The sequence below is a fragment of the Mobula birostris genome, chromosome 17, assembly GCF_030028105.1.
Source record: "Mobula birostris isolate sMobBir1 chromosome 17, sMobBir1.hap1, whole genome shotgun sequence".
NCBI lineage: Eukaryota > Metazoa > Chordata > Chondrichthyes > Myliobatiformes > Myliobatidae > Mobula > Mobula birostris.
In genome coordinates, this window is record NC_092386.1 from 63970395 (window position 1) to 63996751 (window position 26357).

The 26357-nt window shown below is 40.9% G+C and overlaps 1 protein-coding gene and 1 long non-coding RNA gene across 6 annotated transcripts in view; one reads left to right on the forward strand and one right to left on the reverse strand.

Moving 5' to 3' along the window:
• Positions 1–8586, reverse strand: part of LOC140211715 (uncharacterized) — a 32250-nt gene extending 23664 nt beyond the window's left edge. Inside the window, exons 1-2 of the long non-coding RNA XR_011889560.1 lie at positions 8157–8586; positions 5377–5481 (exon numbers count right to left, since the gene is read on the reverse strand). This is a non-coding gene — a long non-coding RNA (uncharacterized lncRNA). The remainder of the gene's footprint in view (positions 1–5376; positions 5482–8156) is intronic.
• LOC140211714 (tudor domain-containing protein 7-like) overlaps positions 1–26357 on the forward strand; it is a 122528-nt gene that overhangs the window by 71048 nt on the left and 25123 nt on the right. For all 5 annotated transcript variants that reach the window (XM_072281803.1, XM_072281798.1, XM_072281799.1 and 2 more), the window contains 4 exons: positions 2207–2901; positions 12905–13091; positions 16531–16642; positions 26139–26341. In XM_072281803.1, the coding sequence (XP_072137904.1) occupies positions 2207–2901; positions 12905–13091; positions 16531–16642; positions 26139–26341 (1197 nt within the window). The remainder of the gene's footprint in view (positions 1–2206; positions 2902–12904; positions 13092–16530; positions 16643–26138; positions 26342–26357) is intronic.

Consider the following 26357-nt stretch of genomic DNA (forward strand, 5'->3'; position numbering starts at 1 on the left):
TGCAAGTGAGGAAATCGAGGATTAAATTGCACAAGGTAGTATTGAGGCCAAAGATTCAAAACTTAATTAGTTTTAAGGGAATGATAGTATTGAATGCTGAGCTGTATTCGATTAAAAAGCATCATGATGTGTATATACCAAATGTTTTAGGGTTGAATGACGAGCCAATGAAATGGCATCTGCTGTGAACCTGGTGTACTGGTAGGCAAATTGGAGCGGATCCAAGTTGCTTCTCAGGCAGGAGATGATGTGTTTCATCAGCAACTTCTCAAAACACTTCATCACAGTGGATGTGAGTGCTACTAGACGATAATCATTGAAGCAGGTTACTACATTCTTCACGGGCTCCCATATAAATGAAGTCTGCTTGAAGCATGTGGCCACCTCAGACTGCTGAAACGAGAGGTTAAAGATCTCAGTGAAAACTCCAGCCAGTTGAACAGCACTGGTCTTTACTACTCGGACAGGTACTCTACCTGGACCGGATGCTTTCTATGGGTTCACCCTCCTGAAGGATGCTCTTGCGTCAGGCTCAGAGACTGAAATCATAGGTTCATTGAGGGCCATGGGAGTTCATGATGGTTTCTCCATGTTTTAACAGTCAAAGTAAGCGTAGAAGGCATTGAGCTCATCCGGGAGTGAAGCCCCTTTGTCACCTATGTCGCTTGGTTTCACTTTGTAAGGGGTGATAGTATTCAAGCCCTGCCACAGCTGTTGAACATCCTTCAGTGATTCAAGTTTAGTTCAGAATTGCCACTTTGCCTGTAAAATGGTCTTCCGGAGATTGTACCTGGAGCTCTTGTAACTTTCTTGTTTCCCAGATTTGAATGCCTCTGATATGAACCTCAGCAAATTGTGGATCTTGTGACTCATCCAAGGCTTCTGGTTAGGGAAGACTCTGAATGACTTTGTGAGGGCACACTCGTCTGCGACTGTTTTTATAAAGCCCATGACAACTTTAGTGTATTCATTCAGATCCACAGATGAGTCCTTGAACACAGCTCAGTCCACCAACTCAAAGCAATCCCATAGCCACTCCTCTGCCTCCCACGGCCACCTCTTTGTTGTCCTAATCTCTGAAGCTTTGCTCTTCAGCTTCTGCTTGTATGCACGTAGCAGAAGAACAGCCAAGTGTCAGATTTCCTGAAATGCACTTGGGCACAGAACAGTTGGCATTCCTAATGTTAGTATTGCAGTAGTCTAATGTGTTGGGACCTCTGGTACTACAGGTTATATGCTGCTGGTAATTTGGCAGGGATTTCTTCAGACAAGCCTGATTGAAATCCCTGATATGTTTTAAATGTGTTGGGTTACACTGTTTGTTGTTTGGTGACAACATCATGAAGTTACTCAAGTGTTTGATTATAGTTGGGCACTGGTAGTATGTTGATCTTTGGTCATAAAGGACAAATATTTAAATTTTAATTTGCCATTGCATAATGTTTAATGTGGCACAAAATCGGTCCACCGAAAGAACTGGATAAGAATTGACTGCTCGAGGTATTTCCTTAGTAAATTATTTGATAAATTTTCGACTGGTTGGTGTTTAGCTAATTATGATTTGTTGTTTTTCTATTTACTTTATATTTGAGTGAACAAGAATTATAAATAAAAATTACTGTTAACCAAGAAATGTAGTATCTTGCATTCCTTAAATGATGCCTTGGATTATATAGCAACAGACACAAAATGCTGGAGGAACTCGTATAAGTGTATAGCTTTGTGCTCTAATGTTTGTATCCTGCCACCTTTCTGTTTTGTAACCTTACAACGACCTCATGATCCTGATCCAGCTCATTACCATAGCCGTGACTGCACTTTACTATTGAACCATTAAGTCTCCTGTCAAGGTGAAATTTATCAATGCTTATCAACTTCCTTTTGGTATTTGTAGAGGGGGAAAAATAGGAGATTGGTTTATTTTGAGTCAGATAATTGGTTTGTAGTTATTTAAATGTATTAGTTAGCATTGCCTGAGAATTGGGCCAATGTTTAACTTGTCATTTTGGACATACTTGTTTATTTCACCTTTTTAAAAAAACCTCTTAGTTTAAAAATGTTGTTCGATTATTTCACTTTTGAGAAGAGACTATCATTTGTTATTATTGCAATCCTGGAGTGCATTGATTGATGTTAATTGTTTTTCCCTTTTATGAAGTAAAAGCCTCCCAGATAAATTCATAACAAGCTTCCTGTGTTTTTTTAGGTTGAAAAGTCAGGTAGTTTGACAGAACTGCTGCTTTATCCTCCAAAGAGTGGCCAACAGCAAAGGAAGGTTGTTTTCAACCAGAAAGCAACTGACAAGAAGCAGGAACCAACAATCACTAATAAAACTGTAGCTCATGGAAGAAAACCAGTTTCAGCTAAAAGCCAAGTGGCAAAGGATACAGAAGTGAAGCAAAAAATCACTCAGCTATTGCAAAAATACAGCAGTGGTCTCTGGGCTAACGCACTTCCAAAATTGTTTGAAGAGGCTTACAAGATGCAGTTCCCTCAGAATATCTTGGATGATCTTGATTGTTTGTCTGATGTTTGTTCTGTGGACTATGCAGTGTCAGGTGATCGCAAAAAGGCAATTCTCTATGCAAAAGTAAATACCGATGAGCAAAATGACAAAACCAAAGAGACACTTTCTCCTGTGGTGACACCCACCGCATTGGTGAAACCAGAACCAAAAGAAGTAATTAATGAGGACCGTACTGTTGTAGGAGTTCGTTCCAACAAAGCCTGTTTGAACACTGACCAACTGACATTAACTGACAATGAAGTAACTCAGATTGCTAATGAATTCTCATCAAGTTGCTCGATACAGCATGTTCCTCCCCCACTTCGTATTCCAGCAGAGCAATTCCCATCTGTACTGGTAGTGGAGCTTCATAATACTGTTGAAGCTGTTATCAGGTGAGCCAAAATTAAAATACATTGCTTCTTTAGAACATAGGTTCCCAATCTTTTTTAATGCTGTAGGCCGCTACTGTTAACAGGGGGGTCTGTGGACCCAGGGTGGGAACCCCTGCTTTAGACTAAAGCAGAAAGAGGAGTGTTGAGTCATTTGTTTCAGTATAAAATTATTTTTAAAAAAGGGTGTTGGGTGAAGTTTCCATTGAAATGCATTTAGAATTTTTTTTGTCCAGATTGTGCTGGGAACAATTTCAGATACATTGAAGTATGTGACTCTCGTACAAGATATAAGTTGGTGTTCTTCTAAAACTTTAAGTTTCCAGATTTTATTCCTGGTTCATTTGCCTTCCTCAACTCCAGCAGTAGTTTTTAATGCTACAATTGACCTCAGCCCTGTTGAACTAGGAAAGATCTGTGCAATTTAGAGTTTGGTCATGGCTCACTCTTGTAGCTTCTTTAACTACTTACCAACTTGCTATTTTCAATGAGTGATGCTCAGATCTAATAGCCCTTTGTGAGTTGGGCCTCCTTTGAGTTTATATTGCCTTCTCTCACTCTTCGTACCAAAATGTAACACTGCTTTTCTCAATCTTAAATCTTGTTTGCTATCTGTTTTCCCTTGTCAACTTCTGCTATTTCATCAAAATCTTTATCAGGTTCGTTAAGCACAATTTCCCTTTACTAAAGAGACACTGAAGCTGGTGATATGAAATTCTAGTCATGACTTTTTTTTTAAGCCCAAAAAACTTTATTCACAATTCAAAATATGTACATAGAAACATGGAAAACCTACAGCACAATACCCGCCCTTCGGTCCACAATGTTGTGCCGAACATGTACGTACTTTAGGATTTACACATAGCCCTCTATTTTTCTAAGCTCCATGTACCTATCCAGGAGTCTCTTGAAATACCCTATCGTATCTGCCTCCACCACTGCTGCCAGCAGCCCATTCCACGCACTCACCACTCTCTGCGCTTTTTAAAAAAAACAAACAAGAACAACTTACCCCTGACATCTCCTCTGCACCTTAAAACTGTACCCCCTCGTGTTAGCCATTCCAGCCCTGAGGAAAAAGCCTCTGACTATCCACACAATCAATACCTCATCATCTTGTACACCTCTATCAGGTCGCCTCTCATCCTACGTCGCTCCAAGGAGAAAAGGCTGAGTTCACTCAACCTGTTCTCATAAGGCATGCTCCCCAATCTTGGCACATCCTTGTAAATATCTTCTGCACCCTTTCTATAGTTTCCACATCCTTCCTGTAGTGAGATGACCAGAACTGAGCACAGTACTCCAAGTGGGGTCTGACCAGAGTCCTATACAGCTGTAACATTACCTCTCTGCTTTTAAACTCAATCCCATGGTTAATGAAGGCCAATGCACTGTATGCCTTCTTAACTACAGAGTCAAACTGTGCATCAGCTTTGAGTGTCCTATGGACTCGGACCCTAAGATCCCTCTGATCCTCCACACTGCCAAGAGTTTTACCATTAATACTATATTCTGCCATCATATTTGACCTACCAAAATGAACCACCTCACACTTATCTGGGTTGAACTCCACCTGCCACTTCTCAGCCCAGTTTTGCATCCTTTCGATGTCCTGCTGTGACCTCTGACAGCCCTCCACACTATCCACAACACCCCCAACCTTTGTGCCAATCAGCAAATTTACTAACCCATCCCCCCACTTCCTCATCCAGGTCATTTATAAAAATTATAAAGAGAAGGGGTCCCAGAACAGAACCCTGAGGCACACCACTGGTCACCAACCTCCATCAGAATATGACCCGTCTGCAACTACTCTTTGTCTTCCATGAGCAAGCCAAATCTGCATCCACAAAGCAATGTCCCCTTGGATCCCATGCCTCCTTACTTTCTCAATAAGCCTTGCATGGGGTACCTTTATGAAATGTCTTGCTGAAATCCATATGCCCTACATTGCCTGCTCTACCTTTATCAATGTGTTTAATCACATCCTGAAAAAAATTCAATCCGGCTCGTAAGGCACGACCTGCCTTTGACAAAGCCATGCTGACTATTCCTAATCATACTGTGCCTCTCCAAATGTTCATAAATCCTGCCTCTCAGGATCTTCTCCATCAACTTACCAACCACTGAAGTAAGACTCACTGGTCTGTAATTTCCTGGGCTATTTCTACACCTTTTCTTGAATAAGAGAACAACATCTGCAGCCCTCCAATCCTCTGGAACCTCTCCTGTCCCAATTGATGATGCAAAGATCATTGCCAGAGGCTCAACAATCTTTTCCCTTGCCTACCACAGTAGCCTGGGGTACATCTCGTCTGGTCCCAGAAACATATCCAACTTGATGCTTTCCAAAAGCTCCAGCACATCCTCTTTCTTAATGTCTATATGCTTAAGCTTTTCAATCCGCTGTAAGTCATCACTACAATTGCCAAGATCCTTTTCCGTAGTGAATACTGAAGCAAAGTATTCATTAAGTACCTCTGCTATCTCCTCCGGTTCCATACACGCTTTTCCACTGTCACACTTAATTGGTCCTATTCTCTCACGTCTTATCCTCTTGCTCTTCACATAATTGTAGAGTACCTTGGAAGAAAGAAAAGTGCAAGGAACTTTTACATTCATGTTTGTTAGATTCAATGGTGTAAACATTTTAAGAAAAAAAACATGTTAAAGAAAAAAAAACAAATACTGCACCATTGCTACTCAAGCAGCTCCCAGAAATGATGCCCCTTTCTTTCTTTGAAGGGCTTCCCCACCCAGCTCTCCCTTTCCATTCACAGTAGCTGAGGAACTGTATACTGTAGTCTCTCTCTCCCCCCCACCAGCTGTACTGAGCTTTCAGTGCATCCCTTAGCAAGTATTCCTGCAGCCTGGACTATGCCAGTTTGCAGACAAATCAGCATTTTTCTGCCAAGCCTTTTCATTAGTTTCCAAAACTAAATGTACATCACACTTTTATATACCCTGTAGATCAAAAGTAAGCAAGTGATTCAATATGGTTTCAATGACTACAGTTGTAAGAAGGTTTGTGAACCCTTTGCAATTGACTGGTTTTCTGCATTAATTACTCATAAAATGTAGTCTGATCTTCATCCAAGTCACAGTAATAGACAGACAAACGCAATCTACATGAACTAATAACACACAAACAAATTATACGACTTCACGTCAATACTGAGTACACCATTTAAACAATCACAGTCTAAATTCAAAAAGGTATGTGAATCTCTGGGGTAATGCCTTCTACAAAAGCTTTTTGAAGTCGGGTTTTCCCTGGAGGAAACCACTGCTCTCCAAAAAAAACATTGCATGTCTCAAGTTTACAAAAATCCACCTGATTGTTCTACAATGCTTCTGGGACAATGTTCTGTGGACAGATGAGACAAAAGTTGAACTTTTTGGTAGAAATGCTCACTGCTATGTTAGGAGGGGAAAGGGCACTGCACACTTAGACTTACACCAAAACCTGATCCCAACTGTGAAGCATGGTGGAGGGAGCATCATGGTTTGGGGCTGCTTTGCTGCCCCAGGGCCTGGACAGCTTGCAGTTGTTGAGGGAACAATGGATTCAAAATTTTATCAGGATGTTTTACAGGAGAATGCCAGGGTAGCTGGGGTCTGCCACTTGAAGCTTGATGGAAGTTGAATGATGCAACAGGATAATAATCTGAAACACAAAGAGTAAATCAACAACAGAATGGTTTAAACTCGACCATGTTTTGGAATGGCCAAGGCAGAGTCTGGACCTTAACCCAATTGAGATTCTGTAGCGTGAGCTGAGGATGGCTGTTCATGCAAAGTATCCCAGAAATGGATGGTGGAATTGTCTAAAATTCATCCCCGTGGTTGTGCAAGTCTGATCAGCAACTACAGGAAATGTTTGGTGGAGGTTATTGCTGATAAGAGGTTCCACCAGTTGTTAAATACAAGGGGGGTATGCTTTTTCCAGCCTGGACTGTGAATATTATAAAGAAATGAAAAGTGCATTTGTTTGTGTGTTATTTGTTCAGGCAGTTTGTGTTCATCTATTATTGTGACTTGGATGAAGATCAGACCACATTTTATGAGTAATTAATGCAGAAAACTAGGTAATTACAAAGGATTCACTGACCTTTTCTTGCAACCGTACAATGACTTTGTCAGACTCAAAGTGTAAAAGTAAGGATTGCTTTCAATTGATTACATACACATAATAGGAGATATTTCTGAATGTTCCAATACCTTTACTGGAACAGAGTAATTTACACAGATGGTATGAAAGCTTCTGAGCACAGAGATTCTGGATACCAAAACTTAATCCTGCAAGGGCTAACTCTCGAAGTACACAAATAACCGAGCTGGTGTCTGATCAAATGTGTAATATGCTCTGTGATAATATCAACCTGGTCTGCAAACTTCCTTCAACTCAGTCAAAATGGTGGAAAATGACATAGCCCTTGTTACCTGGTTTGACACTAGTCAGTTAACATAACCCCACTGCCTTATGTTTGGCTAATGCACATTAATACATCTCATGGTTACTTTGCAGACTGTTTCTCCGGAGCAGCCAATAGCCTGTGCTCTGTGGACAGCAGCATTTTCCCACATAGTTTTTTTAACTTCAGACTGATTTACTATTTGTAATTTACAAACCCCATTTCCAGAAAAGTTGGGATATTTTCCAAAATGCAATAAAAACAAAAAATCTGTGATATGTTAATTCACATGAACCTTTATTTAACTGACAAAAGTACAAAGAAAAGATTTTCAATAGTTCTACTGACCAACTTAATTGTACTTTGTAAACATACACAAATTTAGAATTTGATGGCTGCAACACACTCAACAAAAGTTGGGACAGGGGCATGTTTACCATTGTGTTACATCACCTTTCCTTTTAATAACACTTTTTAATCGTTTTGGAACTGAGGATACTAATTGTAGTAGATTTGCAACTGGAAATTTTGTCCATTCTTGCTTGATATAAGACTTAAGCTGCTCAACAGTCCGTGGTCTCTGTTTGATTCTCCTCTTCATGATGCACCATACATTTTCAATAGGGGATAGATCTGGACTGGCAGCAGGCCAGTCAAGCACACGCACTCTGTGTCTACAAAGCCACGCTGTTGTAGCCCGTGCAGAACGTGGTCTGGCATTGTTCTGCTGAAATAAGCATGGACGTCCCGGGAAGAGACGTCTCCTTGACGACAACATATGTCTCTCTAAAGTACTAATATATACCTCAGAGTCAATGGTACCTTCACATACATGAAACTCACCCAAGCCATGGGCACTGATGCATCCCCATACCATCACAGATGCTGGCTTTTGCACCTTTCGCTGATAACAATTCGGATGGTCCTTTTCATCTTTGGTACGGAGAACTGGACGCCCGTTTTTTCCGAAAACTAGCTGAAATGTGGACTCATCCGACCACAGCACACGGTTCCACAGTCTTTCGGTCCATCTGAGATTAGCTCGGGCCCACAGAACTCGCCAGCATTTCTGCATAGAGTTGATGTATGGCTTCCTCCTTGCGTAATACAGTTTCAAGTTGCATTTCTGGATGCAGCGACAGACTGTGTTGAGTGACAACGGTTTTCCGAAGTACTCCCGAGCCCAGGTGGCTATAATTGTCACAGTAGCATGATGGTTTCTTAGGCAGTGCCGCCTGAGGGCTCGAAGATCACGCGCATTCAACAGTGGTTTTTGACCTTGCCCTTTACGCACTGAGATGTCTCTGAATTCTCTGAATCTTTTCACAATATTATGTACTGTAGATGTTGAAAGACCTAAATACTCTGCAATCTTGCATTGAGAAATGTTCCTTTTGAACTGACTAACAATTCTCTCACGAATTTTGGCACAAAGGGGTGAGCCACAACCCATCCTTGCTTGCAAAGACAGAGCCTTTGATGGACGCTACTTTTATACAGTCATGATACCTCACCTGCTACCAATTAGCCTGCTTAATGTGGAGTCTTCCAAACCGGTGTTACTTGAATATTCTGTGCACTTTTCAATCTTATTTTAACTCTGTCCCAACTTTTGTTGAATGTGTTGCAGCCATCAAATTCTAAATTTGTGTATATTTACAAAATACAATTAAGTTGGTCAGTAAAACTATTGAAAATCTTTTCTTTGTGCTTTTGTCAGTTAAGTAAAGGTTCACATGAATTAACATATCACAGATTTTTGTTTATTGCATTTTGGAAAATATCCCAACTTTTCTGGAAATGGGGTTTGTACATTGAGAACGGAAGATTAATTTTCCTTTGAATTAATGTCTGCTATGTTCACTATTCAACACTCCTGAACCCCTAACACCAATCAATGCACAATATCTGGCAGCTAAATCTATTCCTGATAATTACTCTTCCCACCACTGAGGTTAGCATATTTTTAATTTTCCACTGATAAGGCAGCATCCCAAATCTGTCAGTGTACATGAGATTACAACAACCCATGGGTTATCTCATTAGGCCATGGTGATTTATCCACTTTAAGTGCAGCAAGCTGTTCTGTTACCATCCCAACCAATTTTTACCAGATTCAAATCCCAAAAACATCTTCCTTTGAGATCTCCAGCAGCGCCATCCTCCTTGACCTTTTTTTTTGAAGTGTAAAGTTGCCATTTAATTAAATAGAAAGAGTTTGTTACTCATCTGCTCCATTATTCCTCTTATACCTTTTCTACTTTTTCTATCTCTAAAATATTTTAGGATGCTCTTTTGTTTGCTACTAGTCTTTTTTTCATACTCATTTTACCTAATGTATTTTTTTAACCTGTAAAATTTCTGTCACCAGTCTTACATGTTTAACAACCTGGCATCTGCTATGTGCTTTTTTTTCACTCTAGTGTGTAATGTTTTGGCAATGTAATGTTCTTCAGGTTCTCTGTATTTATCCCTCGTGGCAATGCACATGATCACAGTGACATATCTGACTTAAAGATTTTCCTTTTTTAAATTATAATTTTCCCTTCCAAGCTTAGATTGCAATTTAAACTGGCACAGAGCATTTCTAAATCTTTTGATAATCACTGCTTCCTGTGTTTCTCTACTGATATTTTGTGCAGTGTTTATTATTAAAATCTATGGGAGCTTGCTGTGCATAGTTTCACTATCATGATTCCTCCATTATTACAGTGACACTATTCAGAAGTATGTCATTGGCTGTGAACTGATTTGAATCATCCTGAAGCAATTCTTTTTAATCTTGACAATAAATTAGTACATAGGCAAAACCTTGTTGCCCATATCACGACTGAGCAAGTCCTGAGCACTCTTTTCGCTCTTGTTCTTTCTCTTTCAAAGTTTCAAGGTAACACTCTCATCCTTTATTATAATGCTGCCTTTCCTTTAACCCTCCTTTCCCATCCACCCTCTTTAACAGAACTTTCTGCCTATATCACACCACCTGTGATCTTCCAGTTCATGCCTTGTGCTTGCCCAACCTTTACATTGTCCCACCATAACAGGCCCCCATGCCTTAATACCTTTTAGTCCAGATTTTCGCTCTGGACTTTTCCTGTAACCTTTGAGCCTGTGTGCTGCTTTTATTCATATAATCAGTTCCTTACAAAACTAATCTTAATTAAATAAGTGGTCACTTTCCTAATGGCCTGATGTGAACTCCTGATTTATTAAATTAAAGGAAGTACACAAAGAAGTTGGAGGGCTAATCTCTCTTCAAACTATTTCCACTTTTCTCTGATGTATTACTTTGGTCCCTGCACCGACTGATCTTTCAATCCCTCACCCTCATTTATTCCAATTTGTTTCTCCTGCTCGAGCCCTCCTGATCCTCCTAGTTGTCTGTTCCATATTTGGATTTATGCACACTCACAGATACTTCCGTTTTCTGTTTTCTTTCTAACTCCACGTTCTTGAACACAAGTAAGGCAAATGCTGATACCTTCTGAAATTTCTGCTTCTGAGCCTGTATATTTTTTGTTAGTAGAGAAGATTCACTGCAGCTGTACTTCCATTCTCCAACTACCTTGGCTGCTGATCTGCATAATTGTTTGCCCATGACTGCTGCAGTCTTGCATGCAGCAAAGCTGTTACACTACAAATTTATCGTCAGCCTGAGCCCGTTTTCATTCTTCCTCCCCCCCACCCCAACAGCCCCTTGCGTACTGCTCCCTGAGTGTATCCATTCCCTTGTCGATCAAACCTTTTCTCACAAAACTAGCTTTCTTCGTCCCATGCTGGTGGATATTCCAAATGGTAGTCTTTTTCCCTTTTTAAAAACCACAATTCTTATCTCTTCCAGAAAAAAATCATCCTCAAAACCCTCCGTCTACAATTACATGTATTTTGCTTTTTGGGCTTTCTTTCCACATCTTAACCACAATCTGTCCAATCTGGTTTTCTGACCAATGTTTTAATGTTGAAATAGAGTCTTTCAATCCCTCATTGCTACAATCAAGCTCCTGCCTGCTTCAAAAGGGCAACAATCATACCAGTGCCCAAGAAGAGCAGGATGAGCTGTCTTAATGACTATTGTCCAGCAGCACTTACATCTACAGTGATGAAGTGTGTTGAGGGGTTGGTTATGGCTATAATTAACTCTCGTCTTGGGCGAGGACCTAGACCCACTGCAATCTGCCTATCGCCACAACAGGTCTACTGCATATATGATCTCGTTGGCTCTTCACATGGTCTTGGATCACCTGGTCAATACTAATACATATATCAGGATGCTGTTTATTGACTGTAGCTCAGCCTTTAACAGAATCATTCCTACAGTTCTGATTGATAAGCTCCAAAACCTGGGCCACTGTACTTCCCCCTGCAGCTGTATCCTCGACTTCCTAACTGGGTGACCACAATTGGAAATAACATCTCCACCTCACTGACAATCAACACTGGTGCACCCCAGGGATATGTGCTTAGCCCATTGGTCAACTCTGCCTCCACCCATGACTCAAATGCCATCTATAAATTTTCTGATGATACAAGGAGTGATGCCTCAAAGAGGTGGCATACTTCATTAACGGCCCCCATCACTCAGGTTGTGTCTTGTTCTCATTGCTACCATCAGGAAGGAGGTACAGGAGCCTGAAGCCACACACTCAACAATTCAGGAACAGATTCTTCCCTTTGCCATCAGATTTCTGAATGGAAACTGAACCCATGAACACTACCTCACTACTTTTTTTTGCACTATTTGTTTAATTTAACTATGTAATATAAATATAGTTTTTTTCTGTTATTATGTATTGTTCTGCTGCCACAAAAGCAAGAAATTTCACGACGTATGCCAGTAATATTAAATCTGAATCTGACATGTATGACTTTAATCAGAATTGCGGTTCATTTTTTACCCATGCAATCTTTGACAGCCTTAAACAGGAGTTTTGTTTCGATCATTCCTTTCTTTAGCTTGGTGTCACTGCATTCCTTGGTTCCATTCTGTTATCTGATCATAGACAAGACATCTCATTTGTGAATTAGCTTTCTTGTCCACAATAGAGCCTCCCAAGGATTTATTTTAGTTACCATTTTCAGTTAAGTTTTTTCCGTTGGTGATAACATCTTCAAATCCAAGGTCTGAAGGAAGAACAAAACTATTACCAGTGTTTGGAGACACTAAAGTAATGCCTGATAGGTTGGAGATGAGAGACAAATTGTGCAAGAGATAATGTTGGTTAAAACGTAGTGGTAGTAGAGACGAGGGAAAATGCTGCAAATGTGTGACAAGGCTGAAATGGCTATGTTAAATTGTTGAAATCCTTGTTGAGATTTTCTCCATTCTGTCCCAGACTGTCATGTGGTGAGTGCTGTTTTCTCCATTTAAACATTAGGGAAAGTTATTGCTGTTTTGAGGTCCAAGCATTATCTATGTACCTTGTCTTTGCATCTGGAATCTTTATAGAAATCTATCAAAGCACTCCCTGTACCCTATTCATTTTTAAAGCAGTCCAGGAAATCTTTTCCAGAAGTGTTATGTTTTAGAGCGGAAAAGCTAAAATATTTAAAGACTAAGTACTTGACAATAAAAATTGTCCTTTTTTTTTTAGGTACATCGGGCCGGAGTATTCTGGAGCTCTCGAGCAAATGGAAGACTCCATGAAAGAACACTACACTTGTTCAGTTGACCTAATGCCATTAAGTTCACTGAATATCGGAGAGCTTGTGGCTGTTGGTGCTGAAGAGGACTCCTGGTTAAGAGCACAGATTGTTACTGTGGAAGCAGAAAAAGTCAAGGTACTAGTAATTTGAAATCTGCAGTTTGAAAGGAACAGTTTATCTGAATTTCCACATCTATGCTTTCTAATGAGAGAAATTAATTTAAGAGATGTCCTCCTTCAAAGAATGGGGTTTCCCTTCCATCATTGCTGCCCTCACCTGCATCTGCTTTACCCAAACATCTGTGCTCACCCCACCTACCTCTCCATGATTCCCTTGCCTATTCAATCTTCCCCACTAATCTGCCTCCCAGCACTTTTCCGTGCAAACAGCCAAAGTGCTACACTTGCCCATTCACCTCCATTTAGGGCCTTAAACAGTCTTTCCAGGTGAGGCAACACTTCACCTATGAATCTGTTGAGATTGTCTATTGTGTCCAGTGCTCCCTGTGCAGCATCCTCTACGTTAGTGAGACCTGTCATAAATTGGTGGACTGCTACGTCAAGCATCTGTGCTCCATCTGCCGAGATTGGAAATTCCTGGTGCCAAACATTTTAATTCTCATTCCCATTTCAACCTGTCAATGCATGACCTCCTCTTATGCCACAATGTGGCCACCCTCAGGGTTAAGGAGCAAGACCTTGTATTCTGTCTGGGTAGCCTCAAACCTGATGACATGAATATCAATTTCTCTTTCCGGTTTAAAAGCATCTTTCCCTCCCCCTCCCCTCTTCTATACCCCACTCTGGCCTCGTGTGCCTATCACCTTCCCCTGAGTAATCTCCTTCCCTTTCTCCTGTGGTCCACTCTCTTATCAGATTCCTTCCTCTCTAGCCCTTTACCTTTCCCACAATCCTGGCTTCAGTTTTATACTTGTAATTAATTTAGATCACTTTGTAGAGATCTGTTTTTGCTTTGACAAGAAAGAGCCTTTTTCTGTTGATCAGTGTCAAAAAAGCCAAATGAAATCTACTGTGATTTAATGTTGTAAAACAATAAAATATGAAAACTTCCAAGGGGTGTGAATACTTTTTATAAGCACTCTGTTAGTATCATCTGTAAACCATGTCTTGTACATTCACATCCAAATTGTTTATATAAATAAGGAACAATGAATGTCCCAGCACTGATCTGTGACACACCAGTCATAGAACTACGGTGTGCAAAACGATCTACTTCCTATCATTGAGCAAATTGTGAATCCATTTAGTTGTCTTTCCCTTGATTCCATGCAATTTAACCTTCCAGTCATGTGGGACATTCTCAAAAGCCTTGAAGTCCATTTAGACTTCATCTACCCTCATCTTTACTCTTGGTTACCTCTTCCAAAAATAACTCGAGATTTGTCTGACAAGATCTCCCATTCACAAAGCCACGTGACCGTCTGCAATTAGGGTTTGTGTATTCAAATGTTGATATATCCTAACCCTCACAATCACCTCCACTAACTTGCCCATTACTGATATCAGATCTGCTAGCACATAGATTCATTTCTTCTTAATGGTATGATTTCTATGTTTCTATGATGCTAATGCCACCCTCCAGTTTTCCAGAACTTCACCTGAGGCTAAAGATGAAGAGAGTATCTCTGCAAGGGTCTCTTCAATTTCTTCCCTAGCAAGGTCCAAGGAAGCCTCAATCAAGCCCCAGTGATTTATACATTTAAGGCCTCCATTATGTCCTCTATGATAACTTACGAGGTTCAAGACATCATTTATTTCCTTTTCTTCTTTAGCATCTGTCATTTTTTCCATAGTAAAAACTCGTGAGAAATATTCATTAAAAATCTTGCCCTTTTCCTGCATCTGCACACGCAGACAAGCTGCTCTCACACTAAATACTTTTTTACTCAATATACCTATAAAATCTCTTTGGAGTTTCCTTAATTCTGCCTGCCTATTCTATCTTGTGTTCTGCTGATTTCCTTCAAGTGTACTCATACACATGCAGTCATCAAGAGATTCAAAGAAACACGTACAGCCCAGGAACACATCCTTGTCCACAATGTTGTACTGAACTAATTAATTTAGTAATCTAATGCCAAACTAAACTAATCCCTTCTGCCTGTACAATGTCCATATCCTTTCATTTGCTGCACATTCATGTGCCTGTCTGCCACCCCAGGCACCCACTATTGTGTGTGTGTGTAAGGATACTGGCTGTCTACTCTATCTATGCCTCTCATCTTGTAAACCTCTATCAGGAGCTTTTGCCGATCCTGAGAAAACAACTCAAATTTGTCCACCCTCTCCCTGTAACACATTCCTTCTAGTCCAGACAGCATCCTGGTAAACTCCTGCACTCTCTCCAAAGCCTCTATCTTTCCTCTAATGGGATAACCGTAACTGGATGCAATACTTCAGGTGTGGCTTAGCTAGAGATTTATAAAGCTGCAACATGTGTGCTGACTCTTGAATTCAGTTCCTTGACTAATACAGCAAGCATGCCATGTGCATTTTTAACCACCCTATCAACCTTTGCAGCTATGAACTTGGGTCGCATGATTCCTCTGCACGTCAGCACTGCTAAGGGTCTTGATATTAACAGTGTACTGTCTCTTTGCATTTGATCTCCCAAAGTGCAGTACCTCACTCCATCTGCCATTTCTCTGCCCAATATCCTGTTCTATCTTCTTCCAGTCTTCCATGCTACCCACACCACCAATCTTTATTTCATTTGCAAGCTTACTAACCCACCCATCACTTTTTCATCCAGGTCACTTATTATCTATCACAACCAGCAGAGTTCCTGCAGAAACTATTCATCACAGAGCTCCAGCCAGAACTAGTCCCACTGACCACTACCATTTGTCTTTTATAGGCAAGCCAATTCTGAATCCCAATGGCCGATGAAACTGTGAATCTCATTCATATTAATCTTCCGCACTAAAGAAGTTGAAGTCACTTATGACAACAGCCCTATTATTTTTGTACCTTTCCCTATTCTGCTTGCATATGTGTTCCTCAGTGTTCAAGTGGCTATTAGGGGTTATCAGAGAGATTACTCCTTTCTTATTTTTGAGCTCTACCGATTTTGCTTGATTCTGATTGCCTGGACCTAATGTATGCCCCATCTCAACGCATACTTTGTTAGAATTCAAGTTGCAATTTTATGATCATTAGATAATCATAAATAATTGTTTGTAATATATCTTTTGTCTTTTTAGAGTGTTGCATGCATTCTGTTAACATTTGGTCAAACCACATAAATCTGTTTGCTGAAGCTGAGCTGGTAGGGGATAGATATTTGCTACTTTATCTTTTGCCCAAATTACTTTTCTCAGTTTCAGCCATTGCCACCAAGTTAGTAACAACATATCACAAAGAATATTAATAGGTATAAGATCTTATAATTATATAAAAAACATCATTATTTCATATTACTGCAACCATTTTTTGTCATGTATATTTCCAATAATTGCGCATATTTTACAAGCTGTTTTCAGATTTTGTGTTTTTAAACCATTGAGTACACAGTTGGCACAGAGCTATTTGCACCATCAATATTTCTCTTTCAGGTGTTCTTTGTGGATCATGGGTTTAATGAGGTGATTGACAAGGCAAAATTATACAAGTTAGATCAAAGATTTTGCTCCTTGAGCTTTCAGGCCTCAAAATGCAAACTGGCAGGCAAGTAAAACTTTACATTTTGTTTGGCAGACTTCATGGTTTTCATCCAGTTCTGTATCCAAAATTAGCATTTCATTGTGCTTCACTTCAGTGGCTAAGTTTACAAGTTCCTTATTCTGGGATTGTAATGTGCTAAAGAATGTTTATGCTGCCTTGATACCTTGACATTGCTTGTTGGTTGTGAGGACATAAAATTATATTTCCTGATTCGTTCAACGTGCTCATATAACTGATAATCCTTATCCAAACTGAAAATGATCTGATACTGCGTTCAGACTTATTAGTTGTGCAAGTGCATGTTTGGCAATGCTTTTATATTTTCAAGTAGTTATTCTCTTCTCATAGTCATAGAGTGCTGTAGCACAGAAACATCCAGTCCATGCTGAACTATTAATCGGCCTAGTCCCATTGGCCCACACCTGGACCATTGTCCTCTACATCCCTCCCATCTATGTACTTATCCAAACCTCTAAGTATTGTCGTTGAACTTGCATCCACCACTTCCATTTGGAACTTGTTTCACACTTGCACAACCCCCTGAGTGAAGAAACTCCCCCTTGTGTTCCTTTAACATATGATCTCTATTTCTAGCCGCACCAGCCTCAGTGAAGAATGTCTATGTTGCATATACCCTATCTATACATCTCCCCGCATTCTCCTTCGCTCCAGGGAGTAAAGTTCTAACCTATTGAAAGTTTCCATATAACTCAGGTCCTCAAGCATCATCTTTATAAAATTTTCTCTGTTTTAATCTTATTAATATCTTTCCTGTAGGTAGGTGACTAGAACTGCACTGCTCCAAATGTGGCCTTGCCTAAGTCTTATACAAATTTAAGATAATATCCCAATTCATGTACTCAATACTTTGATTTATGAAGGCCAATGTGCCAGAAATTCTCTTTATGACCCTGTTTCATGGAATGTGATGCCTATTTCATGGAATTATGGATCTGTATACCCAGGTAACCTGCTTTACTGCACTGCTCAGTACCCCAACATTCACTCTGCAAATCCTTCCCTGTTTGGTCCTCCCAGCCTCACACCTGGCAGATGGAATTTAATGCAGACATTTTTCATCCCTCTTTTTTTTTTTTTAGCTGGTCCAGATCCCACTGCAAGTGTCGAAAGCCTTCCTTACTGACTACTATGTTCACAGGCCTCTGGTCAGAGAAGCAACTATCTACTACCACACTCTAGCTTCTCCCACGAAGCCAACATTGAATCCAATTTGCTGCCTCATCCTGAATGTCTATCTTTTGGACCAACCTCCTATGTGGGACATTGTCAAAGCCCTTGCTGAAGTCCATGTAAACAACATCCACCACCTTTCCTTCACCCTTTCCTGGTAACCTTCTTGAAAACCCCTCTGAGATAGGCCAGACATGATCTACCACATACAAGCCATATTTACTATTCTCGAGCAGGCCCTGTCTATCCATATACTTTTTTATCTATTCCCTTAATACCTTCCAATAGTTTACCTATTACTTGCTATCTTGTCACCTGACCTCTGGTTAATACCTCTGCCAGGACCCTTCAACGTTTTTCACTAGCTTCGCACAGAGTATAAGGGGACATATTGTCAGGCCCTGGGGACTTACCTACGCTAATTTGTCTCAAGACAGCAAGCTCCTCCTCTTCTGTAAGGTCCATCACTTCACTACGGTTTTGCCTCAGTTCTGTCGACTCTCTGTCCACCTCCCAATTTAATACTGATGTAAAAAAATCAATTTAATATCTCCTCTCCACCCCATCTATTTGGGCTCTATGCATTGATAACCATGCTGATCTTAAAGTGGATCAATTTTGTCCCTTCCTATCTTTTTGCTTTTCATATATCTGTAGAGTCCCTTGGGATTCTACTTCACTGTGTCTGTCAGTGCCAACTCATGCATTCTTTTAGCCCTCTTGATTTCTCCCTTGTATGTTGGCTTCCATTTTTTAATATACTCCTCCAGTGCCTGATTTTTTTTTCCTCTTGCTCTGTGCCTCCTAACCAAGGCTTCAATATCCCTCAAACGCAGGTTTCCTACTTCTGCCAGCCTTGCATTTTATTCCAACTGTTTACTTTTGGTATTTCACTTTTCAAGACCTTCCACCTCGCAAGCACACCTTTGCCAAAAAAACCTGTCCCAATCCACACCTGCCAGATCCTTTCTGATACCATCAAAACTGGTCTTTCTCCAATTTGAAATCTCAACCTGAGGACCATAATTACTTTGAAACTAATTAAATGATATTCACTAGATCCAAAGTATTTTTGTATACACACCTGTCACCTGCTCTGTCTCATTCCTTAATATGGACCTAGTATCGTAATCTCCCTAGTTGAAGGCTCTATAAATTAAGGAAGCTTTTCTGAACACATTTAACAATCTCTATCCCATCCAGTCCTTTCATTGTAAAGGAGTCCCAGTCAAAATGTGGAAAGTTATAATCATCTACTATCAGGTTCTTACGAGAGGTGATTGATAAGTTTGTGGCCTACGGTAGAAGGAGTCAATTTTAGAAAACCTAGCACATTTATTTTTCAACATAGTCTGTTCCTACATTTACACACTTAGTCCAGCGATCGTGGAGCATACGGATCTTGGACCTCCAGAAAGTGTCCACAGCAGGGGTGATTGATAAGTTCGTGGCCTAAGGTAGAAGGAGATGAGTTATACAGCTCTCGTTACATGCACATACAGTTCAACTCTTTGAGTAATTATGCAGAAAGTTTGAAGTTGTTAACTCATCAGGAGGGATTGAGAAGTTCATGGCCTAAGGTAGAAGGAGATGAGTTATTAACTTCAAACTTTCTGCATAATCACTCAGAGTTGACCTGCATGTGTGTGTGTCTCTCTCTGAGGTAGTGTTCATGGGTTCAATGTCCGTTCAGAAGTTAGATGGCAGAGTGGAAGAAGCTGCTCCTGTATCGTTGAGTGTATGCGTTACGCTTCTGTACCTCCTTCCTGATGGTAACAATGAGAGCAAGGCATGACCTGGGTGATGGGGGTGCTTAATGAAGGATGCACCCTTTTTGAGGCATCACTCCTTGAAGATGTCCTGAATACTATGGAAACTAGTGCTCGTGAAGGATCTGACTAAGTTTACAACTTTCTGCAGCTTGCTTTGATTCTGTGCATTACCCCCACTCTCCACTACCCCACCAGACAGTGATGCAGCCAGTTAGAATGTTCTCCACAGTACATCTGTAGAAATTTTCAAGTGTTTTTGGTCACATACCAAATCTTCTCAAACTCCTAATGAAATATAGTGCTGTTGTACCTTTGTAGCTGCATCAATATTTTGGGTCCAGGTTGGATCCTCAGAGATATTGACACCCAGCAACTTGAAATTGCTCACCCTTCCAACTCTGATCCCTCAATGAAGACTGGTATGTGTTCCCTGACTCACCCTTTCTGAAGTCCACATTCAGTTTCTTAGTCTTACTGACGTTGAGTGTAAGGTTGTTGCTGCAACAGAACTCAACTAGCTCCTGTACACCCTCTCGTCACCATCTGAAATTCTGGCAACAATGTTTGTATCAGAAGCAAATTTATAGATTGTATTTGAGCTGTGATGCCTAGCTACACAGTCTCAGGTATAGAGAGAGTAGAGCAGTGGGCTAAGCACACATCCCTGAGGATGTGTGCTTTTCATAACAAAGTAACGTAAATGTCTTGCTCTGTTGTTATAATGAGAAAGTTGAATCTGTTGGGGTTAGCCTAGCCAGCCTGTAGCACTGGAATATACACTTAATCAGTCCCTAAACATGCAGCAGAGAATTCTTGCTGGCAGGATTTTAAAATGAACCCAACATCAACATCGTTAAAGTCAGTACATCATATGATTTGCTGATCTGCAGGAACAGTAAGTATAAAAACATAGCTTCAAATTAACAAGCAGACTCTTCCACTGAATAGCCAGCTACCCTTAGTTGGAGTAAAACATCAGGCAAAGTTTTCTGCTGAGAGGCTGTCTCCCAGTCTTTGTACAAGAATCAGTGAAGAAGGAGGCATTTCAGTGTAAAGAACAGGCTTTTACTCCCTATAGTGACTTTGATACCTTGTGAGTCTTGATTTATTGGCTTTCAAAGCTGCATTTGGAATTGAGTGCTTGTAATGTATTTCACGTTTACCTTATGTTACGTACCCCGTAACTGGCTTGCCAAACCAGCAGAAGTGGATCACTCCGTTAGAGTCTGGATTACTGGAACTAAGTAAGTTTTATTAAAGAAATAAGCAACACAGTACTCTAATCAAAAGGATAATGAATACAACAGTTCAGCAATGATAAACACACATGTACACAGAAACTAGGATAATAGGATCAATCAAGCTCTATTGTCGTCTAGGGGTAAATGACCAGTTTCAAAGTAACGCAAAGTTCAGTTCAATTGAGTTCAGTTCAGTTCACAGTAATCACTGCCGTGGGGGGGGGAGAGAGAGAGAGAGAGAGAGAGAGAGAAAGCGAATGAATATTCAAAAACGGCTTCCACACAGACCTTCGATATTCTTCGCAGTCAGCTTTCGGGCGAGCCCTTTGTAATGTCTTCTGAGGTCACCGACTGTGACCCCTCTGTTCCTCTACAGTGAACCTGGCACCCAGGCAAGGGCGGACACACACCAGGTTCCCGCCGATCGTTCCTTCCCACCCTGTGCGTCTATGGCTTGGTCCCGCGACCAGCTCTCCAAAAACTCCCACTGACTTATGGGAGACGCACCGCTTCCAGGGTCTCGTTACCTCGGGGTGTCGTGTGTGTCTTGCCTTAGCGAACCTGTCCCTTTTTATCCCCCTGCTGGGGTATCGCCTGTCCATCACTTCAAACAGTTCAGGGTTCAAAGAGGAGCCGGTCTTGACAGCTCTCCAGTCTCTTCATTAACATCTCCAAATGCTGCTCCATTGTTTTCCTTATCTCTCTTTCTCCTGAAGACAGGTGGCAGACCAACTGCTGATCCCACTGGTGCCAGCACAGGACAGTTAACATCTTAGTCTATGTGTACTTTCGTCACAATTCAAAAACACAAAACTATTAATAAATTTCCTATAAGGCTATATTTACAATTTAACAACATCAAGTTTAATTGTCATTCAACGATACTTGAGTACCCATGAATACAGCCAAACGAAACAGTGTTAGTACGAGCTAAGCTCCAAAACACAGCACCAATGGTCTTCACAGCACAAGGCACACATAGCTCATAAGACAGTGGTAAAATACAATCACATAAAAAGTTTAATCTAGATCCCTGAGTCCATGAATGTTGTAGCAGTCAGCAGTTGCACACAGTGCACCTTGTCTTCTGCTGAGCGAACACTAGAGGGCAGCATTGACAATCTGCGGTCACCGTTTGCCAATAAAGCAGTGAATCAGACTTGCAGCATTCCACATTAACCGTTAACAATGTCCAACAGGGTCTTGCGATCACAAGAAAAGTGCCTAAACAGATCACTTGCTGTTAGACAGCACACCTCCTCCATGCACCCACTCCAACATCTCTCTGACACAGGCAGCAGCACACTCCACAGCAAGTCCAGCTCCAGTTTCTCCGCCATTGCGCAACTCGCTGATGGAGGAGATCTACAGTACTTTAAGTTCTTAATCTTCAGCAGGGTCTTGCTTTGTAAAAAGAAATGCATTTTAAAGAGACAATAACACCTTTGGTTGAGCCTGTAGGAGCCACACGTCTGAGCAGCCACTATCTTACTGGAAAACCCTCGTTTTTAAAAAAAAGATAAATTGAATAGATATAGGCCAATGTGTTTAAAGTTTGTTTTTATTGGAATTAATTCTAATAACTGTATAAATCTCCATTTTGAAAGAAAAGAATTGGCATGTATTTATTAATAGGAGGTTTTTTTCTGACTTCATTGCATTTTTCCTGGAGATGGTAAAGAGAGTTGATTACAAGGTCATAGTTGGTAGGTTGATCAGAAAATTTGCGATCCAAGGGATAGTGGCAAATTGGAACTAAAATTAACTCTGTAGCAGGAAGAATAGAGTGAAAATTGAAGACTTTTATGTATGATGGATCATTGCCAGTAGGGTCCCATTGGGATTAATATATTATTTAAACCTATTGTTTCTGAATTCAGTGGGCTTCAGGACTTGTGACAGGTTCAGTGGACAGTTTTCTAATTAACGCAAACACGAGGAATTCTGCCGATGTTGGAAATTCAAGCAACACACATCAAAGTTGCTGGTGAATGCAGCAGGCCAGGCAGCATCTCTAGGAAGAGGTACAGTGGACGTTTCAGGCCGAGATCCTTCGTCCTGACGAAGGGTCTCGGCCTGAAACGTCCACTGTACCTCTTCCTAGAGTTTTCTAATTAATGTGTTTTTTTTTAAAAAATAAAATTGTCCATTTCCCTCATCAGATTTGAAGGCACAGTACAGGTACCCTGGGTTCACAGAACAGCTCAACAGAAAGCAGGACTTTGGTTAAATAGATAAAAGTTTACAACTCTGTGTTTAGGCAGAAAATGCAGACAATTAATACAGACTCGAATCAATCAATAATTTAAAATGTTTGAATACCATATGCCGACCATCAACCACCCATTTATACTAATCCTATACAAATCCCATATTACCCATCAACTCACTCCAGATTTTGCCACTCACTCACACACACTAGGGGCAATTTCATTAGCCTACTAACTTGCATACCCTTTAATATTGGAAGAAACCAGAGCATCTGAAGGAAGCCAATGCAGCAGCTGCACTAGCTCTGCCACCATGATAAGTAGAAAGTTCAATGATGTACGTACAAGGAGCTGTAGGAATTCATGCAATTCTTAAAGTATCTAAGGGTGTTTAAACATGCAATTCCTCATTTAACTTCCCAGACAAAAGTGAGTCACAGGTTTTAAACTGACAACTCTTACACCTTTTGTGTTATCACAATTTAAGCCAAGAAACAAACTTTATTAAGAATCTGTGCAGGATATTGTAGCATTATACAACTGTAATCCTAAAATCACCTGCTGCCATATGAATCTCAGGGTTATATATGGTGAAATATGTGTGTTTGTGTGTGTATATACACGTGTGTGCACACATATGTGTGTATGTTTGTGTATATGTGTGTGTGTGTGTGTGTGTGTGTGTATATATGTATATATAACATTATTAAATAACATTCTAATAAAAAATAATGTTGAAAATGTGGCAGGTCAGACAGCATCCATGAAAAATGAAGTTTAGTGTCTCAGGCCTGAGACCTTTCATCAGAACTAAAAAAGAAGCTGGTCTCAGGAGTACAGAATAGAGTACAGGACATTAGATGCTGCAAAGGGGATTTCTCTGATAGGTGAAATAATGTGGCTGTTAAAATGCAGTTAAGCTCTGTGTATTGTGTTGAACATGTTATAATGTCTGGTATATATACTGTCTGATCTACTGGGACATGCCCAGTAGGCAAAACTAGCCAGTCCTGTTACAAATGGACAGGGAGACTGAGTTATCTAAGGGAGGACCTGCAGGTTGCAAAAAACCAAGACAAACAATTGTTCCTTGATCTTTTAGTTTTGGTATTCGTGGTTATAATACAGGAGGCTGGATAGGTCAGAGTGAGAGGGAATAATGAATGAAAGTGTCAGACAACCTGAAACTGTGGATTATTCCTGCAAACTGAGCACAGGTGCTCTGCAATATACCTAGGCTGCATTTTTCAATGTACAGACCCCATTGTAAACAAGGATTGCAGTGCACTTGCTTGGAAATAGACAAATGAATTGCTGCCATAGCCAGATTATTTCTCCAACAACACACATCAAAGTTGCTGATGAACGCAGCAGGCCAGGCAGCATCTCTAGGAAGAGGTGCAGTCGACGTTTCAGGCCGAGACCCTTCGTCAGGACTAACTGAAGGAAGAGTGAGTAAGAGATTTGAAAGTTGGAGGGGGAGGGGGAGATCCAAAATGATAGGAGAAGACAGGAGGGGAAGGGATGGAGCCAAGAGCTGGACAGGTGATTGGCAAAAGGGATACGAGAGGATCATGGGACAGGAGGTCCAGGAAGAAAGACGGGGGGGGGGGGAGGGGAGCCAGAGGATGGGCAAGGGGTATATTCAGAGGGACAGAGGGAGAAAAAGGAGAGTGAGAGAAAGAATGTGTGTATAAAAATAAGTAACAGATGGGGTACGAGGGGGAGGTGGGGCATTAACAGAAGTTAGAGAAATCCATGTTCATGCCATCAGGTTGGAGGCTACCCAGACGGGATATAGGGTGTTGTTCCTCCAACCTGAGTGTGGCTTCATCTTTACAGTAGAGGAGGCCGTGGATAGACATGTCAGAATAGGATGTGGAATTAAAATGTGTGGCCACTGGGAGATCCTGCTTACCATTCCTATTCTGACATGTCTATCCACGGCAATCTCCCAGTGGCCACACATTTTAATTCCACATCCCATTCCCATTTTGACATGTCTATCCACAGTGTGAGCAGGATCTCCCAGTGGCCACACATTTTAATTCCACATCCCATTCCCATTCTGATATGTCTATCCATGGCCTCCTCTACTGTAAAGATGAAGCCACACTCAGGTTGGAGGAACAACACCTTATATTCCGTCTGGGTAGCCTCCAACCTGATGGCATGAACATCGACTTCTCTAACTTCAGCTAATGCCCCACCTCCCCCTCGTACCCCATCTGTTACTTATTTTTATACACACATTCTTCCTCTCACTCTCCTTTTTCTCCCTCTGTCCCTCTGAATATACCCCTTGCCCATCCTCTGGGTCCCCTCCCCCCCCCCCCCCCCCGGTCTTTCTTCCCGGACCTCCTGTCCCATGATCCTCTCGTATCCCTTTTGCCAATCACCTGTCCAGCTCTTGGCTCCATCCCTCCCCCTCCTGACTTTTCCTATCATTTTGGATCTCCCCTCCCCCTCCAACTTTCAAGTCCCATACTCACTCTTCCTTCAGTTAGTCCTGATGAAGGGTCTTGGCCTGAAACGTCGACTGTACCTCTTCCTAGAGATGCTGCCTGGCCTGCTGCGTTCACCAGCAACTTTGATGTGTGTTGCTTGAATTTCCAGCATCTGCAGAATTTCTGTTGTTTGCAGATTATTACTCCTCTTTTTTTTTTCTATGCACTTATTACACATGAGAAAATTAAACATTTACAACCCTTTGTGTATAGAGGCTTGTAGAAGCAAAACAAACACAAGAGATTCCGCAGACACTGCAAATCCAGACCAATGCACACAAAATGTTGGAGGAACTCAGGAGGTCAAGTGGCATCTATGGAGTTTCCTGCTAAGACTCTTCACCCGGACCAAGGTCTCAGTCTGAAACGTCGACTGTTTATTCCTCTCCATTGATGCTACCTGACCTGCTGAGTTCCTCTAGCATTTTGTGTGTGGGCTCTAGAAGTGAAATAGAGTTCAAATGTAACCTTTAGCATAAAAATGCTAGAAGAGTTCACTTATGAAATGCAATTAATTTTTAGTGAAGATATGTTTGTGGATACAAGATTAGTTAAAGTAGCATTTATTTGTGTTTTAGGTCTTGAAGCATTCTGCAAAGAGCCATGTGTGTTGGAATCTTTTGAACACTTAGCCAGTGGAAAGATATTGCTGATGGAAATCTTAGAAAGGAGTGAGATTCCACTTGTTCTTTTGTATGATACTTCAGGGGATGATGATTTTAATATCAATGCTGCATGTCTGAAGGCTTTGTATGACAAGACACTTGAAGTGAATTTGAAGGTAAACTCTTTGATTT